At 36.9% G+C, this 25,427-nt stretch overlaps 1 protein-coding gene across 2 annotated transcripts in view; it reads left to right on the forward strand.

Annotated features, from left to right (window-relative positions):
• Positions 1 to 25,021, forward strand: part of ITFG1 (integrin alpha FG-GAP repeat containing 1) — a 71,673-nt gene extending 46,652 nt beyond the window's left edge. The window contains exons 11-18 of one of the 2 annotated variants that reach the window (XM_014255550.2): positions 4,073 to 4,223; positions 4,485 to 4,593; positions 7,169 to 7,212; positions 9,064 to 9,142; positions 18,309 to 18,433; positions 19,281 to 19,363; positions 20,963 to 21,080; positions 24,473 to 25,021. In XM_014255550.2, the coding sequence (XP_014111025.2) occupies positions 4,073 to 4,223; positions 4,485 to 4,593; positions 7,169 to 7,212; positions 9,064 to 9,142; positions 18,309 to 18,433; positions 19,281 to 19,363; positions 20,963 to 21,080; positions 24,473 to 24,532 (769 nt within the window). In that variant the 3' untranslated portion in view covers positions 24,533 to 25,021. Of the gene's footprint in view, positions 1 to 4,072; positions 4,224 to 4,484; positions 4,594 to 7,168; positions 7,213 to 9,063; positions 9,143 to 9,872; positions 10,299 to 18,308; positions 18,434 to 19,280; positions 19,364 to 20,962; positions 21,081 to 24,472 lie in introns of those variants that run through there. The other variant, XM_088062346.1, reaches the window with a different exon arrangement.
• The last annotated feature ends 406 nt before the right edge of the window (positions 25,022 to 25,427 follow it).

The raw sequence follows: 25,427 nt of genomic DNA on the forward strand, positions 1-25,427 counted from the left end.
TTGAGATGGAAGCAAAAGTCACGTTTTTTTTGCACTCACTATAAAATGTCACATTCAGTATTAATTCATTGGTTCTGAGAGACTTAAGCAAATACTTTCTTTTAAAATGTGTAACTGGGTCACTGATTGGAGAGATTTAAACAGTGTGGGAATTAAATTAAAAGCCGTCCTTAAATTAGAGCGAATTAAAATGAAAACCTTATTTAATCGATTTTAAACACTTCTGGATCAAGCTGTTTATTTCTTTCTCTGAAGCATTTCATGCTACATCTACAGATCTAATTTCAGTGATTGATTGCTGTGATTAAATGATAAAAGCATTTTTGTAAACCCTTGACCTCAATCTGTGCTATCATTTGGGAAACCTGGTTTCTACTTGCTGTCTGTAATGTAAAGAAATTAAAGCAGGCAGAAACAATTTTGTTCATCTGAAAGTATACCAATACCTGATGATGGAAGAAAAGGATTAAAATCAATTACAGGCCTCCATCACAATTCAGGAAAGTACTTTCAGATCAAATCCTTACAAATCCCTATAAAAGACTGAAATAAAGATACCACAGTTGGGCATAATGTTGGTTTACTGTCCTGCCCAGTGGGCAAGTCAGGAAAATGATCAATAGCTTCAAGTATTGCCAGCACTGTTCAAAAACTCTGCTGTTTCATCTCCTGCCATAACCCTTTGATTTGGAATTACACTGTGTAATATTCCAATAATGTGGAGACATTCCTTACCAGAAACAATAAAAAGGAATATCACTTTTGCTTGCAGGTATTGTGGGAGGTTTACCCTTTTGAGTCTTTATTTAGACTCAATATAACTCCAACAGGTGAAGATGCTAGATTCACTGTAGATCCTTATGTATTTATCTGTTCAGTCTGAATTCTCTTAACTTCTGACTTGAGTCAAAACCTGCACATTAGAATTTAAGTCCACAGGTTTTTATTCAGGCTACATACACACATGAATTCTGTATTAGAAAATGTGTGTGTATATAGAATAATAATTGGTGAAGGGATTTTATCAGTAGTTAGTAATTGGTTCACCTATACCTCTTGTCTTACCTAAATGAATTCATTTTTTCACATGCTGATTTTAAATTGACTCTGGTAACACTGGAATTTTAAGTACTGCCTGTGAGTTTATAAACATCTATCTCCCATCTAATTAGATGAAAGGAATTTTGTTTAACAATTGTTCCCAATTAGGTGCTAGTAATTGGCATCTTGCATTGCAAATATGTAATCTAAGTCTTTCAAATCCATTTTTATTCAAAGGGAATGTTTTTCACTGGTCAAGTTGGCAATACTGCAGCTCTGACACCATTGATAACAGTAAAGACTGAAACTTGGAGACAAACCAACAGCTGAATATAGAAAGTTGAATAAAAAACCTTTAAGTATGATAGACTTCTAGAAGGTTTTCTAGGTGTTCATGCTCAATTTTAAATTAATCTGTATGTATTAATCCTTTATATGGAAGGACTCTTATTCGACCAAATTATCTCTTCCTAAATCATTATTAGTTGTCACTTGTCAGAAGGAAGGTTGGATAGAGGACTTCTTTTAAATGAAGGATTGATGAGCACCTTGTAATTGAGCAAATCTAAAAAACCAGAGGCAAATTCAATTATTCTGAACGTCTGGAGAAAGATAGTGGTAATTTAGATGTCCCTGGTATTACTGTAAATGAACCATCCTAAAACTGATAGCATGAGAGATGTATGAAATTAGCAGTAAATATTTCATTCTAATTGCAAAGGAATATGTTAAAACTAAAATAAGTCTTCAATCTTTCTTTGGTGTTAAGCCTTATTAAATCTCCCTTTCTTGCATAGCTGACTTTGGTCAGAAGGTACCAAATCAGTACCAATTGTACTTTGGAACAAAGTTGTAGGTAGTGCATGTTTTATCTGCAGCTGTGTATTTGTGTGTATAGCTCAATATTTGAAGTGCTGCAAATGGCTTGTTAAGGGCAATAGGCTGGTCTTAGTTCAGAGTTCTTGTGCTCTCTCTTGTAGCATTGAAGCTGAATTGTTTGGTATTGACTGTTACACATTTGTAGAGCACTTCAGCATTGATTTTTTAGGTTTTACCATTACAGAGGTGTCTGTCTTTATGGGCTTTCAAGGACATTGCTTTGTCATTTTAAGGATGCAGATGATTATCTTTGTTACAGGGAGATTCTTTCTGATGGGAAATCTTCAAAATTCTGTTCAAAATAATAGGAAGTTCATAAGCTTGCACTTATTTATCATAATATGTATCAGAAATGAAACATGGAAGTAGATACTTCAATTCTAGGGCTCCTTGTGTATCACAGGCTGCAGCATGGCCTGCACAGCAACATTTCCTCATCCTGAGGTGAGATGCAGCACATGGGACAGGAGATGCTATATCTCTGAATTAATTCATTTCCTCTATGAGAGGGCTCTCCCACAGTGCACTTCTTGGGTCTTCAGTATCTGTTTAGGGTTTGAGATTGCTTTTTTCTTCCGGCTGTTTGTCTTATGTTTCTCTTGTAGATAGAGAAGGGTGAAGGAAAGTGGCATTTCCACACTCAGTGCCACTTTGATTATGGTTTTCCTTTTTTCTCAGTTGTAAGGAAAGAAAATAAAAAAGGTTCCTGTAGTAAATAAACACCTTGTATCTATCTATTCACAAGGCTTCTAGTTTAGACTTGAGTAGTGTGCAGAGTATAATGCAAACCTGAGTTTTTCATCTTTTAAATAATTAATCATCTAAGTAATTTCTGAAAATTTAAAGAAATCAGAATTGAAAGAGTCTTTGTAAAAGTTTGTCCAAATTTTTAAAAGCTATGATGAAAAAGAGAAATTTAAATAATCTGCTTAGCTCAGCTTGTCACCTTACCTTGGAGCTGGCTATTCTGATATGATACTTAGGTAATATGTGAAATGAATGTGAGCACTTAAGAATTTCAAGTTGTGATTATGAGGTCTCAGATACAGATAACGCAGCACCTTAAATATTGCAGATGACCTCATTTCCTTTTGGCCATACGTTAATTCAGTGATTTGCCTAAGGAGCAGTGCCTGTGTGTGCCTGTGCATCCTGGATGCTGCTGAGACACAGAACCCACCTCACTCCCCACTCAGCCAGCAGCGTGTTCAGGGTCACACTGAGGACGTGGTTCTGCCTGTTGCCCTGGGCTCTGACAGCTGAGCTGCCTTTACAGAACACTGCTCTGGCTCCTGGCTCTGCCCCCAGAAGGAGAGGAGGAAACTTCATCTGTTTCCATTGCCGTGAAGGATTCTAGCAGGCTCCCAGGATACAAACCTGCCTGAAGAGTTGGACTGGGGTTGGTGAAGTGTGAGGTTTTCCCTCTTCCAGAAGCACTGATACATTATCAGGGATAGTGGGAACCTTGTGTCTCCCTTGAATACTCTTTAGAGGGGAGATTTTTCTACTCTAGCTCTGATACTCTGTTTGTTTTCTATGTTTCTCATTTAGTATTGCACCTGTCTTTGTGTTACATGTCAGCAAGTGCCCAATTTGGTTTGTCTTGCCCTATTTTTACTGCACTTTAGCAGGTTGGGTTTTGTGTTTTATATATTGCTTGAAACACTGGAAAACATACAAATAGAGATTTGGTGTAACCTTAAATTTGCTTAAAACATGCAGTGTGTAAGAAAAAGTATTAATGGAGCTGAGATGTCTCATGAAATAATGAAAAAGCATGGACACATTTAAATAGTGTTTAAGCTGACAGATTGTGAAAGGAATTTAGGAAAATGGCAGATATGTACATTTCTACATTTTTCAGAATAAAGGATATGTTCAGTCCTTTGTCTGAATGGTTAAGTTATTCCTGTTGGTTTGAATCCATTTATTTAGTGTTTTGATTGTTTTAAATCAGGCATGACGATTATAATTCTGTCTGCAAAGTTCACATAAGTACTTACAGATTTTTCAAGTACCCAGTGGCTGCTAGCTGTGCTTTTATTACATTTAACTCCAGAGCACTTAAACTATTTAATGACAATATTTTTAAATTTCTGTAATTTAGACTTATCTCAAGTTGGTTTATGTATTTCATATGTATGTTTTACAGCAATCAACAAGCATTTTTACTAGAAAATGTCCCATGCAACAACGTGAGCTGCAAGAGCGTGCGGCGCATGTTCAAGGTGTTCTGGGAGCTCTCAGATCTCAATCAGATCAAGGACGCCGTGGTTGCGACCTTCTTTGACATCTATGAGGATGTAAGTGCAGCTCCTCAGCTCAGCCCAGGCTCTGGGTGTGGCTGTGCAGGTCCCTGGGCCCTGCACAAACCTTGCCTGTGCAGCTTTGGATTGCCCTGCTTAGCTGTGGATGGCCCTCTCCTTCCCAAATTGATTAGCATTATATTCATAACGTTTGAAAGATATTAAAATAAATAGCAGAGGTGTAAACTTTGCTGCACGGCATTTTTTTCCAAGAGTAAATAAGCCTTCTGATGTAAACGTGGGATTTTTTTCCTCTAGGGAATCTTGGATATCATTGTGCTAAGCAAAGGCTACTCCAACAAGGACTTATATATTCATACATTGAAAAATAACTTTGAAGCAGATGCCTATTTTGTTAAAGTTATTGGTAAGTTATCAATGCATAATAAAACCAAAATGGGACATTGAGAAGAATGTGAATATTTGAGCCTTTGCATATGAAAATGTTATGGTCATGTTCTGTACCTCTGTCATAGCAAGCCTGCTTTGCTGGAGTTCTTGGGGGTGTGCCATGTGGGAATGATGCAGAATCACCTTCAAAAGGGGCTGATTTCATTTCAGGGACTCTTGGCGTGCATGGACACTGCATGGTCTGTTCTGAGGGTCACTTTGCATCCCTGTGGGACTCAGCTCTGCGTTTCCAGCCCAAAACCATATGGCACAAGCCCCACTTTACCCTGAGAGCACAGAGTGGCCATGAGCATGGCCAGGGTGTGTGAATTAATGAGAGGTGCTTTAAATGGCTTGAGTTAGATCAGGTTTTTTTAACTGCATGCCCTACTGTGCTCTTCAAGTGCAAAGATGTTGAGCTTTGAGCTCATTTCTTTCTTTGAGCTCATTTGTCTGTCTTGCTTGATTTTTTGAGAGTGAGTGAAAAGTAAGGCTGTATGGGAGCCTATGAAGACAAAGCTCACTAGCAACAACTAGAGGTTCACCTTCAAAAATTGTATTTGCCTTCATGTTACTTAAATGCATCCAATTCTCTAAAGCACACGTTCTGCACACCATAAGAGAACAGAACTGCAGTTACTGCTGGGGGCTGATGCAATTATTACTTCGTCCACAGCTTGAACTCTGTTCTCATCGTGATAGTGTTTAATCATTTATCATGTTGATGGAAGCCTTCTTTTAAATAATAAAATATATCTGTAGTGTAATTCATAAAAGCATGCAGAAAATCCTCTGGAAAAATCTTACATTTCACAAAGCCATACCAGAATTAATTATAATTGTGTGGTATTTTAATGGGGAAGGGAATAATTTGCGACATGCTTTTTGATTCACTCTATGTAAATCTATCTTAAAAACTGGGGCAAGCCTTTTTTTAGCACCCTTTTAGGGTGTGAGTATTTTTGCATAGAAACCCCAGGAAATTGGAATTAATGAGTGTCCAAAAATATTTTTACTGTGGTACAAGGGAAGGTATTTCTAACAAAATGTGCTTTGTGTAAGTTAGTGTATCAATAAATTCATTGTGTTCACTTATTTGGCATATGGACAATGAGAAGAGCTTTGCTCATTATAACTGATGTCAAATGTGCTTGGCCAGGTAATTTGTTCCAGGAGTGAGCTGAACAGCAAATTTCAGCGTGCCCTTTTGCATCAAAATGGGAAGAGTTGCTTCCACTTGCATACTCACCTATGTGTAACAGACAGAATTAAAGCTGTAGTGTTAAAAGCCTATTTGTAGGTGCATATAGTCTTCAAATTCTGCTTTGCCACACCTGTTTCTCTTAACTGTTCAGATATTGAGGGGGTTTGGACTGTATAAAATAGTACATCTTACTGTATATAGAAATGTCAACATTTTGAAATCACAAGTGAAGAATGGTAATTTAGGAGTCTTGACAGTTTTTAATATTTACACACAAATTATTAGAAAACTTGTTTGACTAGAGCAGTGCCATTGCTCAGTCACTTAGGGAGTGATATCAAATCAGACTGTGAACATCTTACCTTTCTGTATTTCCCTGGTCCCAAATATTTTGTACCCTTAACTCAATGGACCCTTAAAGAAGACAGAAAATGCTTTAAGAAACTCCTGGTGGTTAGGATGACCTGCCCTCAAATCTGGTCCAAATCTTCATTTTCTGTCTGCCGTGCTTGCTTTGGGATACCATAATTCATAGAGAAGTAATGTTTTTCCCTGGCTTCAGTACCTGGTGTCCATCCTTCTCCCTGCCCATAGCCATTACTGGCCTGCTGCTCAACCAAACTGTTGTCATTAGAAGTCCAAATTTTGCATCAGAATGGACCTTAGTTTATTGCATGTATGTGGATTTTGTTGTTTTTTTCTAATACTCAGTGTGACAGGATGTCCTGGCTTACAGAACAGATGGCTTTCACTGTCCCTCATTTAGATTTTTAACAGAGATTTCTGAATGTAACTGGTTTTTCAAACTAGGAAGTTCTAAACAATTAATTGGAACAGGTTTTAGATATTAATTACCATTATATATACCTGCTTATAGTACTTTTGAATTAATAGAATAAATTGGTAATGGGATTTTTGCTTGTTACAGCTTTTATGGATTGCTTTAAACCAAGTTCCAAAATGATGCCTTTATCTTTTTATTAGTTAAAACAGTAAAGCTGAATCTCTGCCAGTATTTTAAATGGTTAGAAATGAAGAATAATTAATAAAATGTTTAGTTCACTGTTCTAAAACTGTTTTCATTTGGAATTTTTCAAACTGGCAAATCTGTCCTTTTGAAGTTGGTTAACCAGTGAGGTGGGGTAAAACAGTGATGAATTTCTGCCAAGTATGCTTCCAACAGATAAGGAAATGTTATACATTACCATAAATCACAAGGAGGATATTTTTTTCTTTGTGTTTTAATGGCTACCTGCCACTATCACTAGACTTCACCAGATTTGGAAGGTGGTGCTTCTAAGATGGTTTGTGAACATAAACACATCAAGCTTACTTTTTGTTCTTGCAGTTCTCAGCGGCCTCTGTTCTAATGACTGTCCTCGGAAAATAACAGTAAGTGTAACCATGGCTTTGTTTAGTATTTAGCTTTAAATAAGCTGGAGTGCAATTTTACCAGAAACTCTCAACATATTAGAAGAGCTGTTGACTGGAAGAATGTATAATCCAAGTCATGATTGGCCAACTTTTGCTTCTGTGAGACCCATAACTTTGGGCAGCTGCTGCTCAGAGCTGGAATCCATTGAGTCATTGTGCAGGAGCTTTGTTATCCTGCACTGGGGGCTGAGATATACCAGAGACAAAAGGAACTTGGGTGCCCAAACTCTGAATTGTGCCAAGTCTTGGAGGGCACTTAGAAAGTCCAGGCAAAACTTGGGGCAGATCCAGCCACTTCTGAACCAAACTCCAGCAGTGGGCACAGCCAAAGAAGGAAGTCCATTGGGCTCTGAGGATTCTGCAGACAGCTATACATGTGGTGTTTTCTGTTTAGATTATTTTATTGTCTCCAGAGATCTGCAACTCACCCACCAAACTGCCAATTAGCAGATTGTTTATCAGCGTTCACAGTGAAAGTTGGTCTGAAAGAGGAACTTAGAGGAATCAGAGGTAGCAGTAGCGTGTTAGCTCTGCAAAAATTTCACATGTAATTTTGACTTGAAAATAGAAAAACTTCTTCAAAAGGGGCTAACCTTTGCTTCAAGCCTATTTTGAGACATGGGGTTTAATTTCTGTTATAAAATAATGAGGTTTGATAGTATCATTGGCTTAATTACAAAAATTGAGTGTTTTAAAAGCAAATTGTCAGAGCAGATGTTGGTGAAAATTTCATTATTGAGATCACTGAAATGCTATTGCCTCCATTGTAACAGGGGTTCTCTGACAGAAAGTAACAAAAGGTACATTTTACTAGAGTACAGCTATGGCACCAAAAAAGATATAAATTTCCCCTTATTCACTTGTCAGATGCAAATCTGCATTTGCATCACCTTTGTGGTCTCCTTAGTTTTCATTCTAATCAGTTATTGTTTTCAGGCTTTGATTTAATCTGTCATCATTATCACTCTTGCGGTTTAAACTTACTACTTTTTGAGGCATGGTGTGAAACATGTCATCATCTCTTTTAGTGTGCCTTCTGTATCTTTCTTGAAAGCTCTCTATTGGATTTGATGCCCTAATATCAGCTTGAATTTAGCACTAGGAAAAAAAAAAAAAAGGAAAAATTCCTTTAAAATCTATTCTTGTAGATGTCTCTCATCCTCTCCCTTCCCCATCCTTTCTTACTTAGGTGCATTTGTTATGGGTCATCACTCAGAAATGCACAACTTCCTTGGATGTTTGTTTTATTTTTTTATCATGACTGTACTTTGATGTTTAAGTAAACTTTCTTCCTCAAGGAAATTTGCTTAAAATAGATACCAGTACTTGACAAGTAACTGTTCAATCACTTTCATTAATTAAATGAAACACTGCTATATAATTGTAAAAAGATGGAATTTGTGTAGTATTTTCAAAATCAATTCAAAAATACCATCAAGATAGTGCATTCTCCCGGTATCAAATGAGTTCTCTTTTTCAGAACATGCAGTTATTTCTTTGAATTTTTAGGGGGTTTTTACTTTACTTATAGCTTCCAAGGAAACATTAAACCTTTTGCCAAAGGACGGAATAGTACTGCTTTCTTCATGAGAAATTAAACATTACTTTGCCAACTCATTACTGTGATTTCGAAAATTGATTTCCACATAATGCTATGACCAAAACCAGTTGCAAGATTTTGAAGTTAAAATATAAAAAATAAATTATTAATGTAAAACCATTTTTCTTCAGTTTACTGTTTAATTACTATAGCTTTTTTCTGTTCCTAAAATGTTGCTTGCCTTTTTCTTTGGTTTTTTTCCCTTGTAGCCCTTTGGAGTTAATCAGCCTGGTCCTTACATCATGTACACCACTGTAGATGCAAATGGGTACCTGAAAAATGGGTCAGGTAAGAGAAACTCACTGTGGCAATACCCAGGCACAGTCTGTGTTTGAGCTTCTCAAGCAACCCAAGGAGTTGGAAAGATGACAGAGGGAAATGGGAATGGTTTCAATGGTGCCTTCAGTTTACAATGCCAAAACCCAGCGTTCTCTTCCTTCTTTACAGATTGCATTTTTATTACAAACATTGTAATTGCATTATTTTTTCATTTGTCCTGTGCCAGTTGGGTTTGAACAGTTGGCTGTAGCAAAAAATTGTTGGGTAAAATATCATCAGTTTGTGAAATAGCATAAGCTTCTAATTGCTTCCTAAGCAATTATGTATTAAGAAACAGCAGTGGCCTTGAAGTGCCTAAATACAATCCTAGTAGCCAGATGACAAAGTACAGGATAATATTCAGAACACACAGGATGTATTTGTCTGGAGTTGTTCACTACAACTGGCAGCTAACATAACAAAACCTGGGTAGCCTGAGGAAGTTGGAGAGGGAATACCTGTGTCCTTTCAGGTAATGCAGGAACTGCAGGGTATCAATCATTAGGTAACAGGGTCAAAATCAAGGGGATGGGGTGCTTGGTGCAACTTGTAACTAAAGCTTTAATGGCCTGGGATGGTGCAGGTGCCACAGTTTGCAGGAGTCCAAAAATAAAGCAGCCAAAGAGAGAATCATCCATTGGGCTGTGCTCCAAGCAGTGCCTGATGTTAGAATATAATGGGGTTTATTCTGCCTTCCTAGGTGTGTTCTGCTGGCTCCTAGAAACACAGGAGACTCTACAAAGTGGTTTATTAGTCTCATTTATGACTATAACAGACTCATTTCTTGCTTAGGCAGAAATCCCAAACTCATAAGCCAAACATGATCAGTAAGTGCAGTCATCTGTATCTGTCACTCCAGTCTCATTTCAAATTAAACTCAGATTTTAAAAAATGGTTTGAGTAGTTCACTACTGGATTATATTCTGTATAACACTAACTTAAATAAAAGCAGTAATTTAGGGGGAAAATGCTGACATGTTACGGTCCTGAGTCAATCAGAGTCACAGGCAGTGCTCTCACCATGAATAGTGTGCTCTGGACTGTTAATTCCACCTGAGAAAAATGAAAGAGAAAGAAAATATCCTGAAATACAAACCAGATAACTGAAAAACATATGTTGATACTCCAGCATTTCTGTGTTTGTGCATGCTTAAATAAAGACATTTTTCTAATTCTGTGTCATGGAACAATGCGCATGTCTTACAAATGTGTGGAATAAAACTAGCTTAAAATTTAGACCTTTTTCATATATAATGTTCCTAATTTTTTTTTTCTGTTTCTCTCTTCCAAGAACAAAAGCAAATGCATTTTTCTTAAACATTTTCTTTAGGGCTTGCTGCATTTGGTTAGTTGTGGCTTTGTTGGTTTTTTGTTTGTGTTTGGGGGGCAGTTCTTCTATAAATGCAATGTTTTTACAATTTACTCTAAGAAACAGTTATCAAATGTGATTTAATACTACTTTATTCCTTTCACAGCTGCCATATTTACAATAATAAAAACCTAACAGAGTCCAGGCATGATGAATTTCCTTTTCTGTTCTGACATTATGAAATAACAGTAATGAATTCCAAGTGCATTTATGACCCCAGCAGTATTGCTACAGGGAATTTTTTAATGCTGTCTTTGATCATTTTCTCAACACTAATAAGTTAATAGATTTTTTTGAGCCTGTATAATTCCTGCAAGAACTTTTGAAAGTCATGTTATCTGAGGGTATTTACATTACGTCTGTAGCTAGATTTTCTTCTCTTGCAAGTGTTTTCATATAGGATTCATTAAATGTTCTAACTAGAATTACTGGCCTTGTTTTCCAGACGAGGTTGTTGTCTGGAAAAGCAGCCCATTATATCACAATCCTCTTCTATTTGAATATCAGGAAATCATCAAGCAATATTCCTTATATGTACTGGTAGGCAAATCCAAAACCCACATTGCATTCTTGGTCCATGCATAAACCTACAAAACCTCTTTTCCACATGAAGTTTTTATTAATATAGCATCCATATGCTATTTTAAAACTAATTTTCATCAACTTATTTGCCTTCATTATATAGTATTACAGGTCAATCCATATTTGAAGCTTTTAATTATATGAAAGGAGCAATGAGCTAGTCAAAATTTTAAAGGAATTAATCCCTTTCCCAAGAAGTAACATGAGGAAAAACATAGTTCTTTTTCTGCTGAAAACAAAACTCCCCATTCCTTTTTGTGTCCCCCTCCAAAGTCAGCTGCTGTTATTTATTGTCTTTATGGCTGTGCTCAGTGAGGGAACAGTTGTTGGCTGGACCACTGCAACCAATCACCCTAAGTTATCCCTCCAGCCCTGAGCTTGAGTAAATCATAAAGTACTCAAAGCCATGGCCTTCACTCTGCTTCTGATCTCCTAAATTCTGCAGAACTTTAGTTGTGAGTTATGGCATCTTTCATGTAGGCAATATTTGTGCAAAGAGTAAAATAAAAAGGCCCATATGGCTGTCCTTATCTAATTCATTTTAAGGTTCTTTGATCTGCCAAGCCTTAACTACAGGAAATTTGCATAATTATGAGGGTTTTCTTAAAAACATTGTTAGAATTGTTCTGTCTCCTATTAACATTCCAGTATGTTGTTAAAAGATAGCAGAATAATAATTAGCATGTATTCTGTGCTTTTACTCTCACATCGCTCAATTCACTTGTAATCTTACAAGAAATACTGTTAAATTAGCTACAAGGGATAGCAATTGCCAACATGGGCATTAGAATGGAGAAGTTCTGGGCCTTACATCTGCAGTTAATGTCTCCACAGATCTTCTTTTCCTGAGAGGAAAATCAACTGCAGCAGCTTCTTCAAATATTTAAGGAATTTCATGCTTGAGCAGACCAGGTCCAGTGTAAATCTGGGAGAAGTACACAAACTCAAATTTAAGTCATGCTTTCTGATCCATGTCCTGCAACCTGCCTTCTCCCTTTTCTTTTGGATTACTATTTAAGGAGATCCCACAGTTAAGTGAGAGTGTCAGCCAGGATTTTCAGCTCTACATATGCACTTCCAGGCTTTTATTGGGAGAATATCTTCCGTGTTTAAGCCTGTGCTACGCACATCTGAATTTTCTCTCCTGAAGTAAAAGCATGCTGATAGAGTTTGAAATAAATAGGCTCATACTTGCAGCTTGTATCTACCAAACATATTAATTCTGTGGGCCAGGAACAAGTGGCAGTAAGTGTCTCAGGTTTCATTAAAGCTCCATATCCACAGGAAGGTGATAAAGAGTAGCTTCACTGAATGGCTCATATGGATCAAGTCATGATTTGTTTAAGCATCTGTATGGGTGAAACTGTGTGGACTGATGGCCTTTGCAGCTCTTATTCCAGAGCTCTTTCATTCTGCTGCTTTTGCTTTGTTTTGTTTCAAACCTTCCATGGCAGAATGACCTTTCACATGCTGTGAAGTCGTGCTCTTCTGGTTTTTTGAAATCTGCTTACTCTTCCCTGTTGTTGCATTGAGTTCTCCTGCTGTTGGACTAAATTGAATTGTGAGGTGAACACAAATGTCTAGCAGCTATTATAGTTGTGAATTTAAACATAAACATTGCAATATCTACCAGAAAAAAAGCAAAATAAGCTTATTTTCAATGGCCATTTGACACTGCAAGGTTCATTGTGCCAAATTCCACTACATGGAAAGAGTGTATTCATGGAACAAGCTGGAATAATTTAATAATTGGATAGCTGGATTCAATGAGAGGGATTTTCTGCTTGCTGTAGGTGGAAATAGCCTACCAAGTATGTTTTTCTGTGTAACTCTTTTGTTTAGAAAACTTACTTGAACTTATGATGTTGCTTGCAATATTACCAAACCTTGGATATTTGGGCATTACAAATGACACAGCTTCCCTCTGTCAGCAGTATGATAATTTTATTGTTTGAGGGGTTTTTATTTTAAGTTACCAGTTTTATTTCTATAATTTTATGATGTAGAGGTATTTTTCAGAAAAATACATATTCTCATAAAAATGCATCAGGTTTGAAGTTTGGGCTTGCAGGAGTATCCCAGTTGTTGGCAGCACTGCAATCATCAGTGTCCAAGTCCCAAGAGTGCACTTTGAATTCCCTTTCCCATGTTATTTCTGGTACTCCAGAACCAGATATTGCAGAAAAGGTTGAGAGTTGAAGCTGTGTGCTGCATTAATCTGGAATTTCTTATTAGGGGGACTAAGGAAAAGAGGCAGCCAGCTGGGGAAAACAGGGAGACAACCCCAGCCCTTAGAAAAATGAAGTTACCATTGTGTTATTTTAAGCAGAAAAGAACTCTTTGACCACTAGAATTTTTTTCCAACCAGTGTCCCCCAAAGGCAGTATGAAAGGAACAGAAGTAAAGCTTTCAACTAAAGCCAAGCAAATCAGTTTCTCCAACTTTCTATGAAGCTTCCAAGTTTGAAGTTGCTGGGTTTTTATTAGATTGGGGTTTTTTTTTCCTGAAAGGTTCTTTGTAAATTCTTAAGCGTAGTCCATGGGTTTTTCATTACTATCAGTTATATTCTCTCTTTCTCTTGCACTAAGTGGTTCTGCCATATTTTCAAATAAAATAAGGAGCTGCCAGCTTCAAGAAATGGGGAAATACTCAGTTCAGTTTAGGCCAGTGCTGGTAATGGCTGCAGAGTAAACGTCCCTGCAGGGTTCCAGCTGTGCAGGGAAGGGACACACAGTCACTGCAATTGCACCCACATCTGGAACTGCCTTTGTCCTGTTCCAGCTGTTGCCTGGGTATTGTTTCCAGCTGTGCAGCAATGCATGCAACCTCTGCATGGCAGGTTTTGAACTAATTTTTGCTTTTTCTAGAATGCATATGTTTGTCTGATCTATATAAAAGAAGTCGTTCATGTGCTGGCCTCAGTGTTCAGGTATGTAATGGTTCAGAAGTGACATGCAAGTATGAGACTAAAAGATGCACTTTTGGAATCCTAAATAGTATTACTGAATTATGAATTACACAGAATGGCTTTTAATTGGCTAATTAAATGCAAATAATATTTCATTAAGAAAAGCATCATAAAAAAAAACTTATAAGGAATGCTTCAGGAAACTACAAGTTTGAAATTAGATTTTTCCATTAGTCTTTCATTTCTATGTAGTGATCTTGCATGTTCCAGTCTGTTATTTCAAAAAATAAGTTTATTTAAATTGAATGAACACTATCAGTATTGTGCATCTATTTTTGTAGGTTCAATGAGGCTGTTCCTAAATCCAGTACCACATGTTGTCAGTGCTGGTTAAACAAGAGAAACATTGCTTCCACATGGAACTGCAACCACTTTCCTCTCACAAAGTTAAATCCTTCAGCCTGGAATAAGCTGTTGAGGACATTTCAGTTCAGCTCAGGGGAGAACAGGCTACCCTTGAGCTTTCAGCAAGTTTACATCAGGATAATGGAAACAGAAGGAAAATGACTTAATTCAGGTATAAAAGAACAAGTACTGGATGTGTCACAGACAACACATGGCTCTGGTTTTCAGACAGACTTTAGAAAGGTTACGGTATGAATTGCTTCCAATTTTATTTGCCAGACTTCAGAGGTAAGGTGATTGATTCCAAAAGGTCCAGAATGGTTTCTGAATATCCAACTCTGCAAAATCTTCTGAGGTTCAGCTGCCCAACATCATTAGCTTTTCCTTTCAAATTTGATCTCTGGTAGGTTGAAACCCCAGAAAACTGTCCTAAAATGTTGAGGATTTTGCTCTGCTGAAGGTTTTTTGAAGCAATAGACTTCATGGTTTATGATGTAAAACAAGAATATATATACCACCACTAATACCAATACCATAGCCCATGATATCTGCGTGCTTTGAAATGGCATTTTTGAAACAAGAAGCTTAAGGCAAAAGACATAGTATTGAATACTACTCTTCAAAGTAGTATTAAAAAGAAATCATGTGTAGCATGGTCAGAAGTTTTTTTTAATTCTTGTTTATAGTAACAGTTCTACTGATAAAGTAAAACAAACTGTAAAACAACAGCCACTTCCTCTATCTTGCCTACACTGACTTCCAAAAACCTAAAGAACAATTTGAATGTAAGAAATCCATGCCACTTTTCCTCCTTGAAGATGCAAAACTATTTTCAGATTCTTTTGGAACAAGTAGAAAGCTGTTTCCAGTAGTTTTACAAGAGGGAAGGCTGCTGTGGTTGCTATTTAAATTAAATTTGAAATACTTTCATAAGTAAAAAATTAATTACCGGTGACTGGGAACTTCAGATAATGTCAATGAACTGTTGACAGTACTCTCTTTAATTTCTCTTTTTATTTTTCATCTTGGTTCGGGGCTTTTATGTTTCTCAGGTGAGCAGTTGTCATTCTTAATTACTTGGTTGCAATTCTAAGTGGAACTTTTCAGTAATTATCAAACAGAATTTATGATAGATATCGGGTGAGGAAAGCAAGGAAGAGTCTCAAAGTTCTCCTGTGCTTAGTCAGCTTTAGTAAACTGGAACCTTCTACATGCTATCATCCTGCTTAGCTAATATGTCCCAGTTTTAAAGGCAAATAAAAAATAAGTGTGTGCACATTTCTGCCTGCTGTGTAGAAGAAAACTTTCCTTTCTGACCTTTGCAAATCATCTATTTACATCCTGAAGCGTAAGATTTCATTATCCTTATCTTAGTAGGCATAAGAACCAGCGTTAGTAGCCATGAAATTATTCAGTGCTTTAAGAATTCAAGCTGCAGTATGTGACTCTCTAACCTCTTTAAGGCTGACTGCACACAGTATATGACATTTTCTTTTATTCTCCTTAATTTAGTTGACATTCATTTCATTTGTAAGATGAAAGAAGAAAGCAAGTTGCAGTCTTCTCATGATCCTAAATATTTCACTCAAAAGTAATTCTAAAAGCTTTTAGATGTTACAGCTGTACCTTGTTCTTTTGGGGAAAGTCCTTCAGCATTCAGCATTAGTGAAACAAATTTTAAAAGAAAATCTTTTTTGATGTTGCAGCATGATCATGTAACAGGTCTGGTTTGTTTCTGTAACCAAGTCAAATTAAATACACCCACCTTTGCTCCTTACAACTTGTATGTTTGTAACTGCAGGTTTCACATATTACATAACTCAAGAATTATTCCCATTTTAAATTTGAATGTTGACAGTTGGAGATTGAGCAGTTTAGCCAAGATCATGTTAGGGAAGTCAGTGGCAAGGCAGGGACAGACTCAGGACTCAAATCCTATGCTGTCCTATCCTGTTTTATCTCAACTTACTGGAAGAATCCTTGTTCTTAAAGAGAAAAGCTGCTCAGTCACTGCTTTGTGCCACATCTTCTGTGATTGAGAAATCTACCTAACAATGTGCACAGTACACCTTGTCTTTGCCATAGAGACCTGAAAGTACAAATCCATCTTAAATATTTCCTTGTCTGCTTGCTCATTACATGGTTCTTCATGGGGGAAAAAATAAATCTAAAACATGTATAATCTTTAGGAAGACCATTACTGTTTCTTTTTGCTAATAGCATTTTAGCTTAGTGGGAAGATAACTGCATCAAGCTGATTTTTCAGATCTCAGCTGACATTTATTTTGCTTTTTAAAATAAAATTACTAGAACTCTAAACCTACAATAATACAGAATATTTACCTCCTGACTAAACAGGCCTATTTCAAAACATGCCTGACAGTATATGGCAAGCAGCTTCCTCAAGAGCTGGTAGGGAAAGGGAGGTTCACAGAAACAGAACCCTGAAGTAATCACTGTAATGAGCAAAGGTTCAGAATCACCAGCCTGCACTGCAGGGAGTAGTTTGTCCCCAGAGGAGCATACAAGAGCTGAAGAGCCACTTCTGGAAGTGGGTGTTGTGTCTTTGTTGTCCCTTGTGCTGCTGTGTTGTGGCCAATGCTTGCACTTACTGGCATCTCCAGGAGCCAGGAATGGGAGAGTGTGTTTGGTTTTTCTTGAAAGGATATTTGACTTTGCCAAAGAAGTGGTGGTGGTGAGTTAGGAGTTCTTGTTGGCCCTGTGTTCACCACAGATGTGTAGAATGTTGTGTCAGCAGTGTGGCCCACAGCCAGTGGGCTGAGGTAAAGTGCTGCCTCCTGAATTGAACCTTGGATGGGAGCGTGGAGAGGCACAAAGGCTTTGGCTGTAAATTCATTACAAAATATGGATTCCTCTTCTTCAATTCACATTCTGTTGCATTTTGTTGCTTAACTTAAAATTTCCAGGCATGATCTATTAGGGGTCAAAGCTGAGAGAAATCTGATGCTCTAAAAGTATTGACTAAATCACATCCTTGTGCAAAGCTGCTTCTGTTGGTCACAGAAACCCATTTGTGGTTGTCAAGTGTCCTTTGCACTCATTCTTGTTAATCTGCTGAAGGCTGAATTCAGTGTGGTGCTTCTGAGGTGCTGATACCATTCCTGCTGTGGAACCAGCTCACTTGCTAAGAGAACAAAAAACTCGCACAGGATCTGAATCTGTTGACCAGAAAGTGAATATTACAAGATTTTTTTTATTTAAATGGAATACCTGGATACTTTGAAAACAGGATTATGCCAGTGAACTTGTTGATAACTGCAACACTTGTCTGTTTCCCCACTGCCTTTTCAGTAAACCAAGAATCTTATTTTCCACCTAAAGTTTCTCCTATAATTATTATTAACTTGCAACCACTGCAATCCCGTTTTCATTAATTTATTCTTTGAAAATCTGTTCATGAGAATTTACTTGGTTAATTTTATGACACAGTAGTAATTAGTGACTAACACTGATAAAAATTAAAGTGAACCTTCACATGTTGAGTCCAACCATGTAAATCAATGGGGCAGGAGACTTGGCACTAATATAAAAATAAAGGCAGATAGTTGATTTCTTCTCAACTTGTAACAAATAATGGAGAATTGAATTAACATAGAAATGGTACTCAAAAGAATTTTCTTGTAAAGTATTTAAGCTTTTCTCCAAGTGAGTGCTCACAGGTAGTTTGGAAATGTGGGAACAAGCCTTTAAGAAGAATTAAGTCATCATGCAATTGGTGAAAATTTTTAAACATTTTATTACTGACTGGGGAATGTGTATTTGTGTAGCAAGTTGGTGGTTTGGGGGTTGAGTGATTGTGGATTTTTTTCCCTAAAATACCTACTTGGGCTTCCTTTCTGTTTTTCTTGCAGCTGGCCAGCTCAGCCAGTCAGCACATTACGCTCTCCAGCTGCCCTACAATGTTCTGGGCTTGGGCCGCAGCGCCAACTTCCTCGACCACTTGTATGTTGGCATCCCTCGGCCCTTAGGAGAAAAGGTTGGTTGACATTTAAGATTGTCAAGCTAATTATTTATGGTGCTACCTTTGCTAAGAGGCTGTGGATGGAAATACTGCTGGGACGCTTTTTTTTCATTTTCTGAAGTAAGAATATCTAAGAAGGAAGTTTGTGTACAAAAAGGTTTGTCCCGTTTTTTTGAGGGGTATATAAGCTGTGAAGCTAAAACAAAACCAAAAGATGACTGAAAATGTCTGTAAATGTTAGCACAGGTATTCAGTGCTTGTTTGTAGGGCAAATGGGTATTAGATCTGAGGGTCCAATTATTCTGGACTGCAGTAGCTGCAGGGCTTTCCCAGAGTTGCTCTGGCTGGGCTGGGACTCACATAATCCCTTCTGCCTCGGTGATAAAACCATGGGCAGTGTCATGGCATGGGGAGATTACTGTGATTCTCTAATCTTCACATGAAACATAAAAGTGGGGTCCTCACCATTTTCAGTCTTTAAAGATCTGATGGTACTGCTTGAAAAGTGAGGTACTCAAATGGGCTGAATTCTGACTTGGGTAATTGTTTTCCCTGCCTCCTTTGTAGAATCAGTTCTGTTCTTCTTTCCCTATTAAGTTGCTTTGTATTTTTAAAGCAGATGCTGTGTTTTATGTCAGCAATAATTATTTTGCTTTTTACTTTTGGGGGTGGTTTTAAAGCATTTTGGAGCTTTCAGAGTAACAGGTTTATACAAAGATAAAGGTATTAATCACTTACATTTAAAGTTTTTTTAAAACCCACTTTTTTTATTTCTCCTTTTATGTGTTTCAACAGAAAATTTCTTTGCTTATAAGTATGTTGGTTTGTGAGGAATTGACACAGCCTTTGTTTTTTCTTTCAGTCCATAAGGAAACAAGAATGGACAGCTATCATACCAAACTCCCAGCTTATAGTCATTCCCTATCCTCATAATGTTCCTCGAAGGTAATGTCATCATTTGGATTTGTACTTCCCAAAATTACATTAATACACAGTGTAAATGAGGCATTATGTGTAGGTTTAGAAATAGTTATTTGTATATAAAGTTACTGAAGAACAAGGGCAGGGGGTCAGTGCTGAGCTGGAGCTGAAAATGCTGCTCAGGTATTTACACAGCCTCTCAGATGGTGCCCATAAACAATCAAAACCTATTACCGGCTCAGACAAACAATCCAAATGTATTACCAGCTCCACTCCTGTAAATAATAACACACTTGCTAGATTTAACAACATCCTCAGTGACAAATTACAAGCATGGTAATGGTTGAATTAAGCATTTTGTTTCACCAAACATACAATTTCTGTCTGGTTCCATAGAAAGGCTTTGCTTCAGCCCTTCTGCATGCAGTAGCTGTTGCTACAGGAATGAATTTTCTCTTTAAGTAAAGGTGAATGGGTTATTTTCACGAGAGCTTGAACATGGAATTCACTTTGCAATTAAAATGTTTCTCCCAGAAAGAGAGCATGTTTCTCTTTTTGCTATTAATGAAAACATTAGTCAAATATTCCAGCTGCGTTTTGCCGCTTGATCTACCAGTGAGGTCAGTTGCATTTATCATGCAGAAATGATTCTGACATCAGTTCAGCAGTTAATTTTACTAGAGAACAAATAACAGTGGAGAAGTGATGTGCTGCTTGAGTTGCTAATTAACAGCCACAGAAATAACATCTGCCAGATGAAAATTTAGTTACAGTCTTGAGGTATTTAAAGGTATGTGTTATGCAAAACAATTTCTGTTATTGTATCCTTAAACTATTTTTGCTTTTGTGTAAAGTGTGTTTATGGACATTGTAGAATAGCAGAGGATGGAATCCACAGAAGAAATCAGATTTTATAATAGAAGCTTCTCAATTTTATTTTTTTTTTAACATAGGTATGTGATTTCCTGAGAGGCCTCAGCACAGAGCCTGCTGCTGACAGCGTTCCCATGATAGGAAACCTGTAGTACAAAAAGGGGATTCCCTGGGCCTCAAGACCTCACATGATTTGAGAGATGTCTTCCAGGAGCCCTAAAGTGCTTAATTTTGTTGATCTTCAGCCATAATCAACTGCTTATGTTGTCTAGAACTGCAGTTGTCCCTGGGTAAATTTCAGAAAAAGAGAACTAGACTCATGAGCCTGTCCAAGAGGAGCTTCTCATGTGGTGGAAAAATCTTCCAGGGTTATTTTCCCCTGCTGCTCCGTGTCCCCAGGCATTCCTGTGAAAGGTTTCTGTATGCATTTTACTTTGTCCTAGTCAAGGGCAGGAGGTAAATCTCCTAATGAGAAAAAACTCATTCCCTGAGGATATCCATAGCATTCATGAAAAGTTAAACAGAAACTGTACTTAGACATGGTATTGCTTGAAAATAATTATATTAAACCATGTATTTCCAAGTAAACATCATTAAGCTTCAGTCTCTAAGTAGAGATGCTCATTTCTGTGGACAAGGCTGTCACCTGTCTTACCCTAACAGGTTCTTTTCATCTTTCTAAGTAAAATCTGTTTTCTGCTTCTTAATGAAGGGTATTAATGTTTCCTTGGACTTTCTTCTTTTGTATAGCTGGAGTGCCAAACTGTATTTGACCCCAAGTAACATTGTACTGCTAACAGCTATAGCCTTAATTGGTGTCTGCGTTTTCATCCTGGCAATAATTGGCATATTACACTGGCAAGAAAAGGTAAGCTAATTTACTAGAATATTTTTTGTATATTTTCTATACTATTTAACACTCCCTAATATTTTACAGACCTGTACATTGGGGGTTATTTTTACATTTTTCTACAGTATGATAATTTCTGACACAGACTGAATTAAGTCGCAAAAGGTGTTATTATTAATTCAATGTTTACCACAAGTTTAAAAATTGGCATTATTTTTATTTAAGCTCTAAGACACCTGAGGATGTCCATGTTGCTCTTCATTTCCTTTTTCCCATTAAGCTGTTATTTCCAACTGAAATGAGCCATCTTTGTTTCATATCTAAATTTTCCATTTTGCTATTTTAAGGAGAACTGTTTTGGAAAATGGAATATAAGCTCAGTTTACTTACCTTGAGTTCTGCTGGTAATCTAAAAATAAGGAGAAAGTCTTTTGTGTATCTCTCTTTGCTGGTTGCACTAACATTAACATTCAGGAATGTATAGGGAGTCAGCCATGCATATTGGCTGCTTTGCTCTGTGGGTCTGAATTACACATGGAGGGTATAGAAATCCATTGATTTGAAGAAGCATTTTGAAAGGGGTCTTTCATGTCACCAAAGAAATGCATTCCCATTTTTCTTAACTATGCTCAGTTCACAATCATACCCAACTGGCAGAGTTGCCAATAAATGTTACTACATAGCCAAACCATCATCTTAGCTGTCAGATAAAATTACTGCACATTCTGACATGGTAGAACTGTTTGTTTTTGTGCTTGTGGAAATAAAATGACCTTGTTAAACATTCAGATAAGCTTTGCGCATGCTTCATATTTAAATGTTATTTGTCTGTCAATCTTTACTCTTCAAAATGTCAAATACAGTCTCCAAGTAGTAATAAAGCTGGGAATAAGACACACAAAGCAAAGAAATACAAAGTTTATGGTGGCTGTTGTTAGCATGTTCTGCTGTACCAAGAAAGCACTGTGTACTGGCAGCTCAGGGCTGGGCACTGCTTGGGTTTAATTCTCTCTCCAACATATCTTTAGCAAACAAGAGTAGCAGAAAAGGTACTTGGGCTTTGAGCTGGGGAAGGATTACCTATGTATCTGGAGAAATGGAGATTTAATGGCAACATTTAAAACATTTTTTACAATAATTCAAGCACTGTAGTGTACAGAAGGACTCAGCCCAGAGTGAGTCCTTTTAGAACTGTTTTAAGTCCCAGGTATGTGTGAATGAAGTGTTGTATTGGTTATATTGTAAACTCATTTCCAACTCTGCAGCACAAAATAGGCATAAATATTTGGACAAATTGTGTGTATTTTCAGACCACTGTATGAATGTGTTAATTACTATTTTTTTTCCTATGGATTTTTACTTTCCCAGTGTTTCAAAGTGGTTGAGATACTGAACAAATACAAATGTTCAGCAGAGCTGTTTTGTGCATCACTGACATGTGTAAAGTTAAACTCCAAAGTTCCTTGTTTCTAAGTTTGTTCTTAGTTTACTGTCTCTCAGCAATCTTCTCCTAAAAATACTGTCCTGGCTAAATGTCTTTGCCTTGCAAATCTCTGGAGTACATACAGCAAAGAAAGGAAGGGGAAATGAACAGGCAGTTAAATCTTTTCTTCCCCCCAGAGGATATATATGTCTGTAAGCTGCAGTGTTTTATTCAGCAGTTTAAATAAACCCTGGACTTTGACCCCTGCAGATAAATAGTAGCAGGAGCCCTTTGTCTACAGTAGTTCTTACACACTCCTCTGCCAGCCAAGTACTGGAGTACTGAAATAACTGCAGTGTTTAGGGGTAGGTGTTGTTGTCTTGCCTTAGAAATTTTTAATGCATTAAAGAAAAAAAAAAGTCTTTGAAATCTCAGTTACTAGATTTTAGTTTTGATACATCAAATGAAAGACAAATTGAGGAAGAATTGACACCATTATTTATCCTACAACAAATACAATTTCGCTACATTTGCTATGGCCCTCGATAGTCCTTATTCTCATTCTTGACAACTTGCTTTGGGGTTGTGAAGCTGATCATGGAAACACTGCACAGTGATGGAAATACTGCTAGAGAGGGTTTGCTGGATCCAGCAGAGTATCAGTTACTGTCAAATTTGAAGCAATAATTTTTTCAGGAAGCATACAAGAAATGGAGAGGAAATTGTTTTCTAAGTGAGACTATGAAATTTTGTGGAATGTGATAAGTGTTTCAGTGTAGGAAAGTGTGCCACTCCCTCCTTCCCACCCCTTTTTTCACATCCAGAATACTACTGACACTGATAAAGTCCCTGCCAAAAAAGCCAGACTGATATATCTTAAACCTCACTGACAGCTCTGCTGCTGCTACAAAATGCAGTAAAATCCATATTTAATCCAATGGAGTTGCTATCACACATAAACATTGTGTAATGAGGAAATCTTTGGACTTGAGCCAAAGCAGATGATGAACTCCCGTGGCAGAAGATGGGCAGCGATTTCTGCCACAATTGTTGTGTATTTTTATCAACTGAGACACAGTTCTGAATGCCCACGCAGCACCTACTGGAGAGGCTTTTCTTCATTTTACTCCTTAAAAAAAAAAAAGAAAAAATAAGAAAAAACATGGGTCTGTGCAAGCTAAAAAGCATTTCAGTCTGCTTTGCCAAATTCTCTCATGCTGGAATTTACACATACTGTCTGTCATGACAAAAGCACAAGTTTGCACTGTGTGTCCAAGAATCCTTGAAGAAATGCTTCCATTCTCTGTTAAGTGCTTTAGCACACAAGAGGGGACATGTGGGAGAGGACATGTTTTTGCACATGACATGGATTCTAGGTACAGTTTAAATATGTTGCTTTTTTCCAAGCACCACCCAATTCATTCTTTCAGCAGGTCAGTGTGTGTTCTGCATAAATAAGCAGGGAAATGAATCCTACTTCACATTTTCATAATACAAACAAAAGACACAGAACATTTTTCGCCTACTTTTTGCTGTTAGTTCTTGGTTGAACTGCCATCTTGCTCTAAAGTTGTATTTAACAGAATGTTTTTTAAATGAGCCTCTTCGTACATGTAACATAAATTACATTTACAGTTAGTCCAGAGTAATTTCATCTTATATTTGTAATGCAGACAAAATGCATACCAGGAAACAGTCTTCAGGTTTGAATTATTCCTTTTAAAATGCATTATTAGAAATATCAGAAAATAATGGGTCATAAATACTACAACAGCAGAGCATTAACAGCAGAAGCCAATTCTGTGTAGATTATTGCTATTTCAAGCTGACATAATTTAAAAGTTAATTGTTGGGGCTTTTACCAAGCCTTTTTGCCTTTTGTCAAATGGCTTGAAAAAAATCAACCATTCTTTGACACTTGACAGCTCATTTCTGTAACAGTATTGCTCTAGATTCCACAAAGTGTTTTTTTATTATTATTTTTCAGAAAGCAGATGACAGAGAGAAGCGACAGGAGGCTCATCGGTTCCATTTTGATGCTATGTGACATGCCTTAATATTTATGAAGGAGCTGCTACTCATTTGCTTAATTGAAAGACTAAATTCTGATTTTTAAAATTATTACCATGAAAGTACTGTTGATGTGTTATTTGTAAATGTTGCATTATCTGGTATTTATTTGGAAAGCATTAAAATTAGACCTGAATGTGTCACAAGGCCTTTCAGTTAAGAGACTGTATATAATAGCATTTGGCCTTTATTTAACAGAACTGTAAATTTATTTTTCTTAGTAAAGGGATCAAATTGCATGTACCATTGTTTATGTACCAATTCCTTAGTAATATTTGATAGAAAGAAAGGTGTGTAAATGAAGTGTAGCATTTCAGCGAGCAGAATACCTTGTATCACTTTAATTGGTCTTGTCCTTTATTCATTCCTGCAAAACAATCTGGTTTTTGAAAATTCAACTTGTGCAATTTCTCAGATGACTTAATTGCTAATTATTTTGATTGTATTAAATGGTGCTTAACCTAAAGTATTCTGTATTTTTCTTCGTTTAAACCCATATGTGCAATAGCTAAAGAACTTAGGAACTGGAGAACTGAAAGGAACTTGCAGTGTAGTGCTAGTTCAGTCATCCTGGGATAGATGCAGTATTTATGTGTGCTACTTCTAGGGCAAAGACAACGCATTAAAAAATTAAAATCATAAAAATATATCAGCATTACATAAACCACTTTTATAATTAAATTATAACCACATTATTTAAGAAAGGTATGGGATTTTTTGTTTGGTTTTGTTTTTCAAGAAGTTAAAAGAAACATTTTTGAGGAGAGATTGAGGATTGACGCCCTAAAATGGATTGCTAAGTGATAAGCTATGCAAAGATTAAATTAAGAATGTAATAGGACACTTAGAATAATAATGCACGTTTTCTGTGT

The sequence above is a fragment of the Pseudopodoces humilis genome, chromosome 14, assembly GCF_049639895.1.
Source record: "Pseudopodoces humilis isolate 2021_Gansu_Grassland_sample_001 chromosome 14, ASM4963989v1, whole genome shotgun sequence".
NCBI classification, from domain to species: domain Eukaryota; kingdom Metazoa; phylum Chordata; class Aves; order Passeriformes; family Paridae; genus Pseudopodoces; species Pseudopodoces humilis.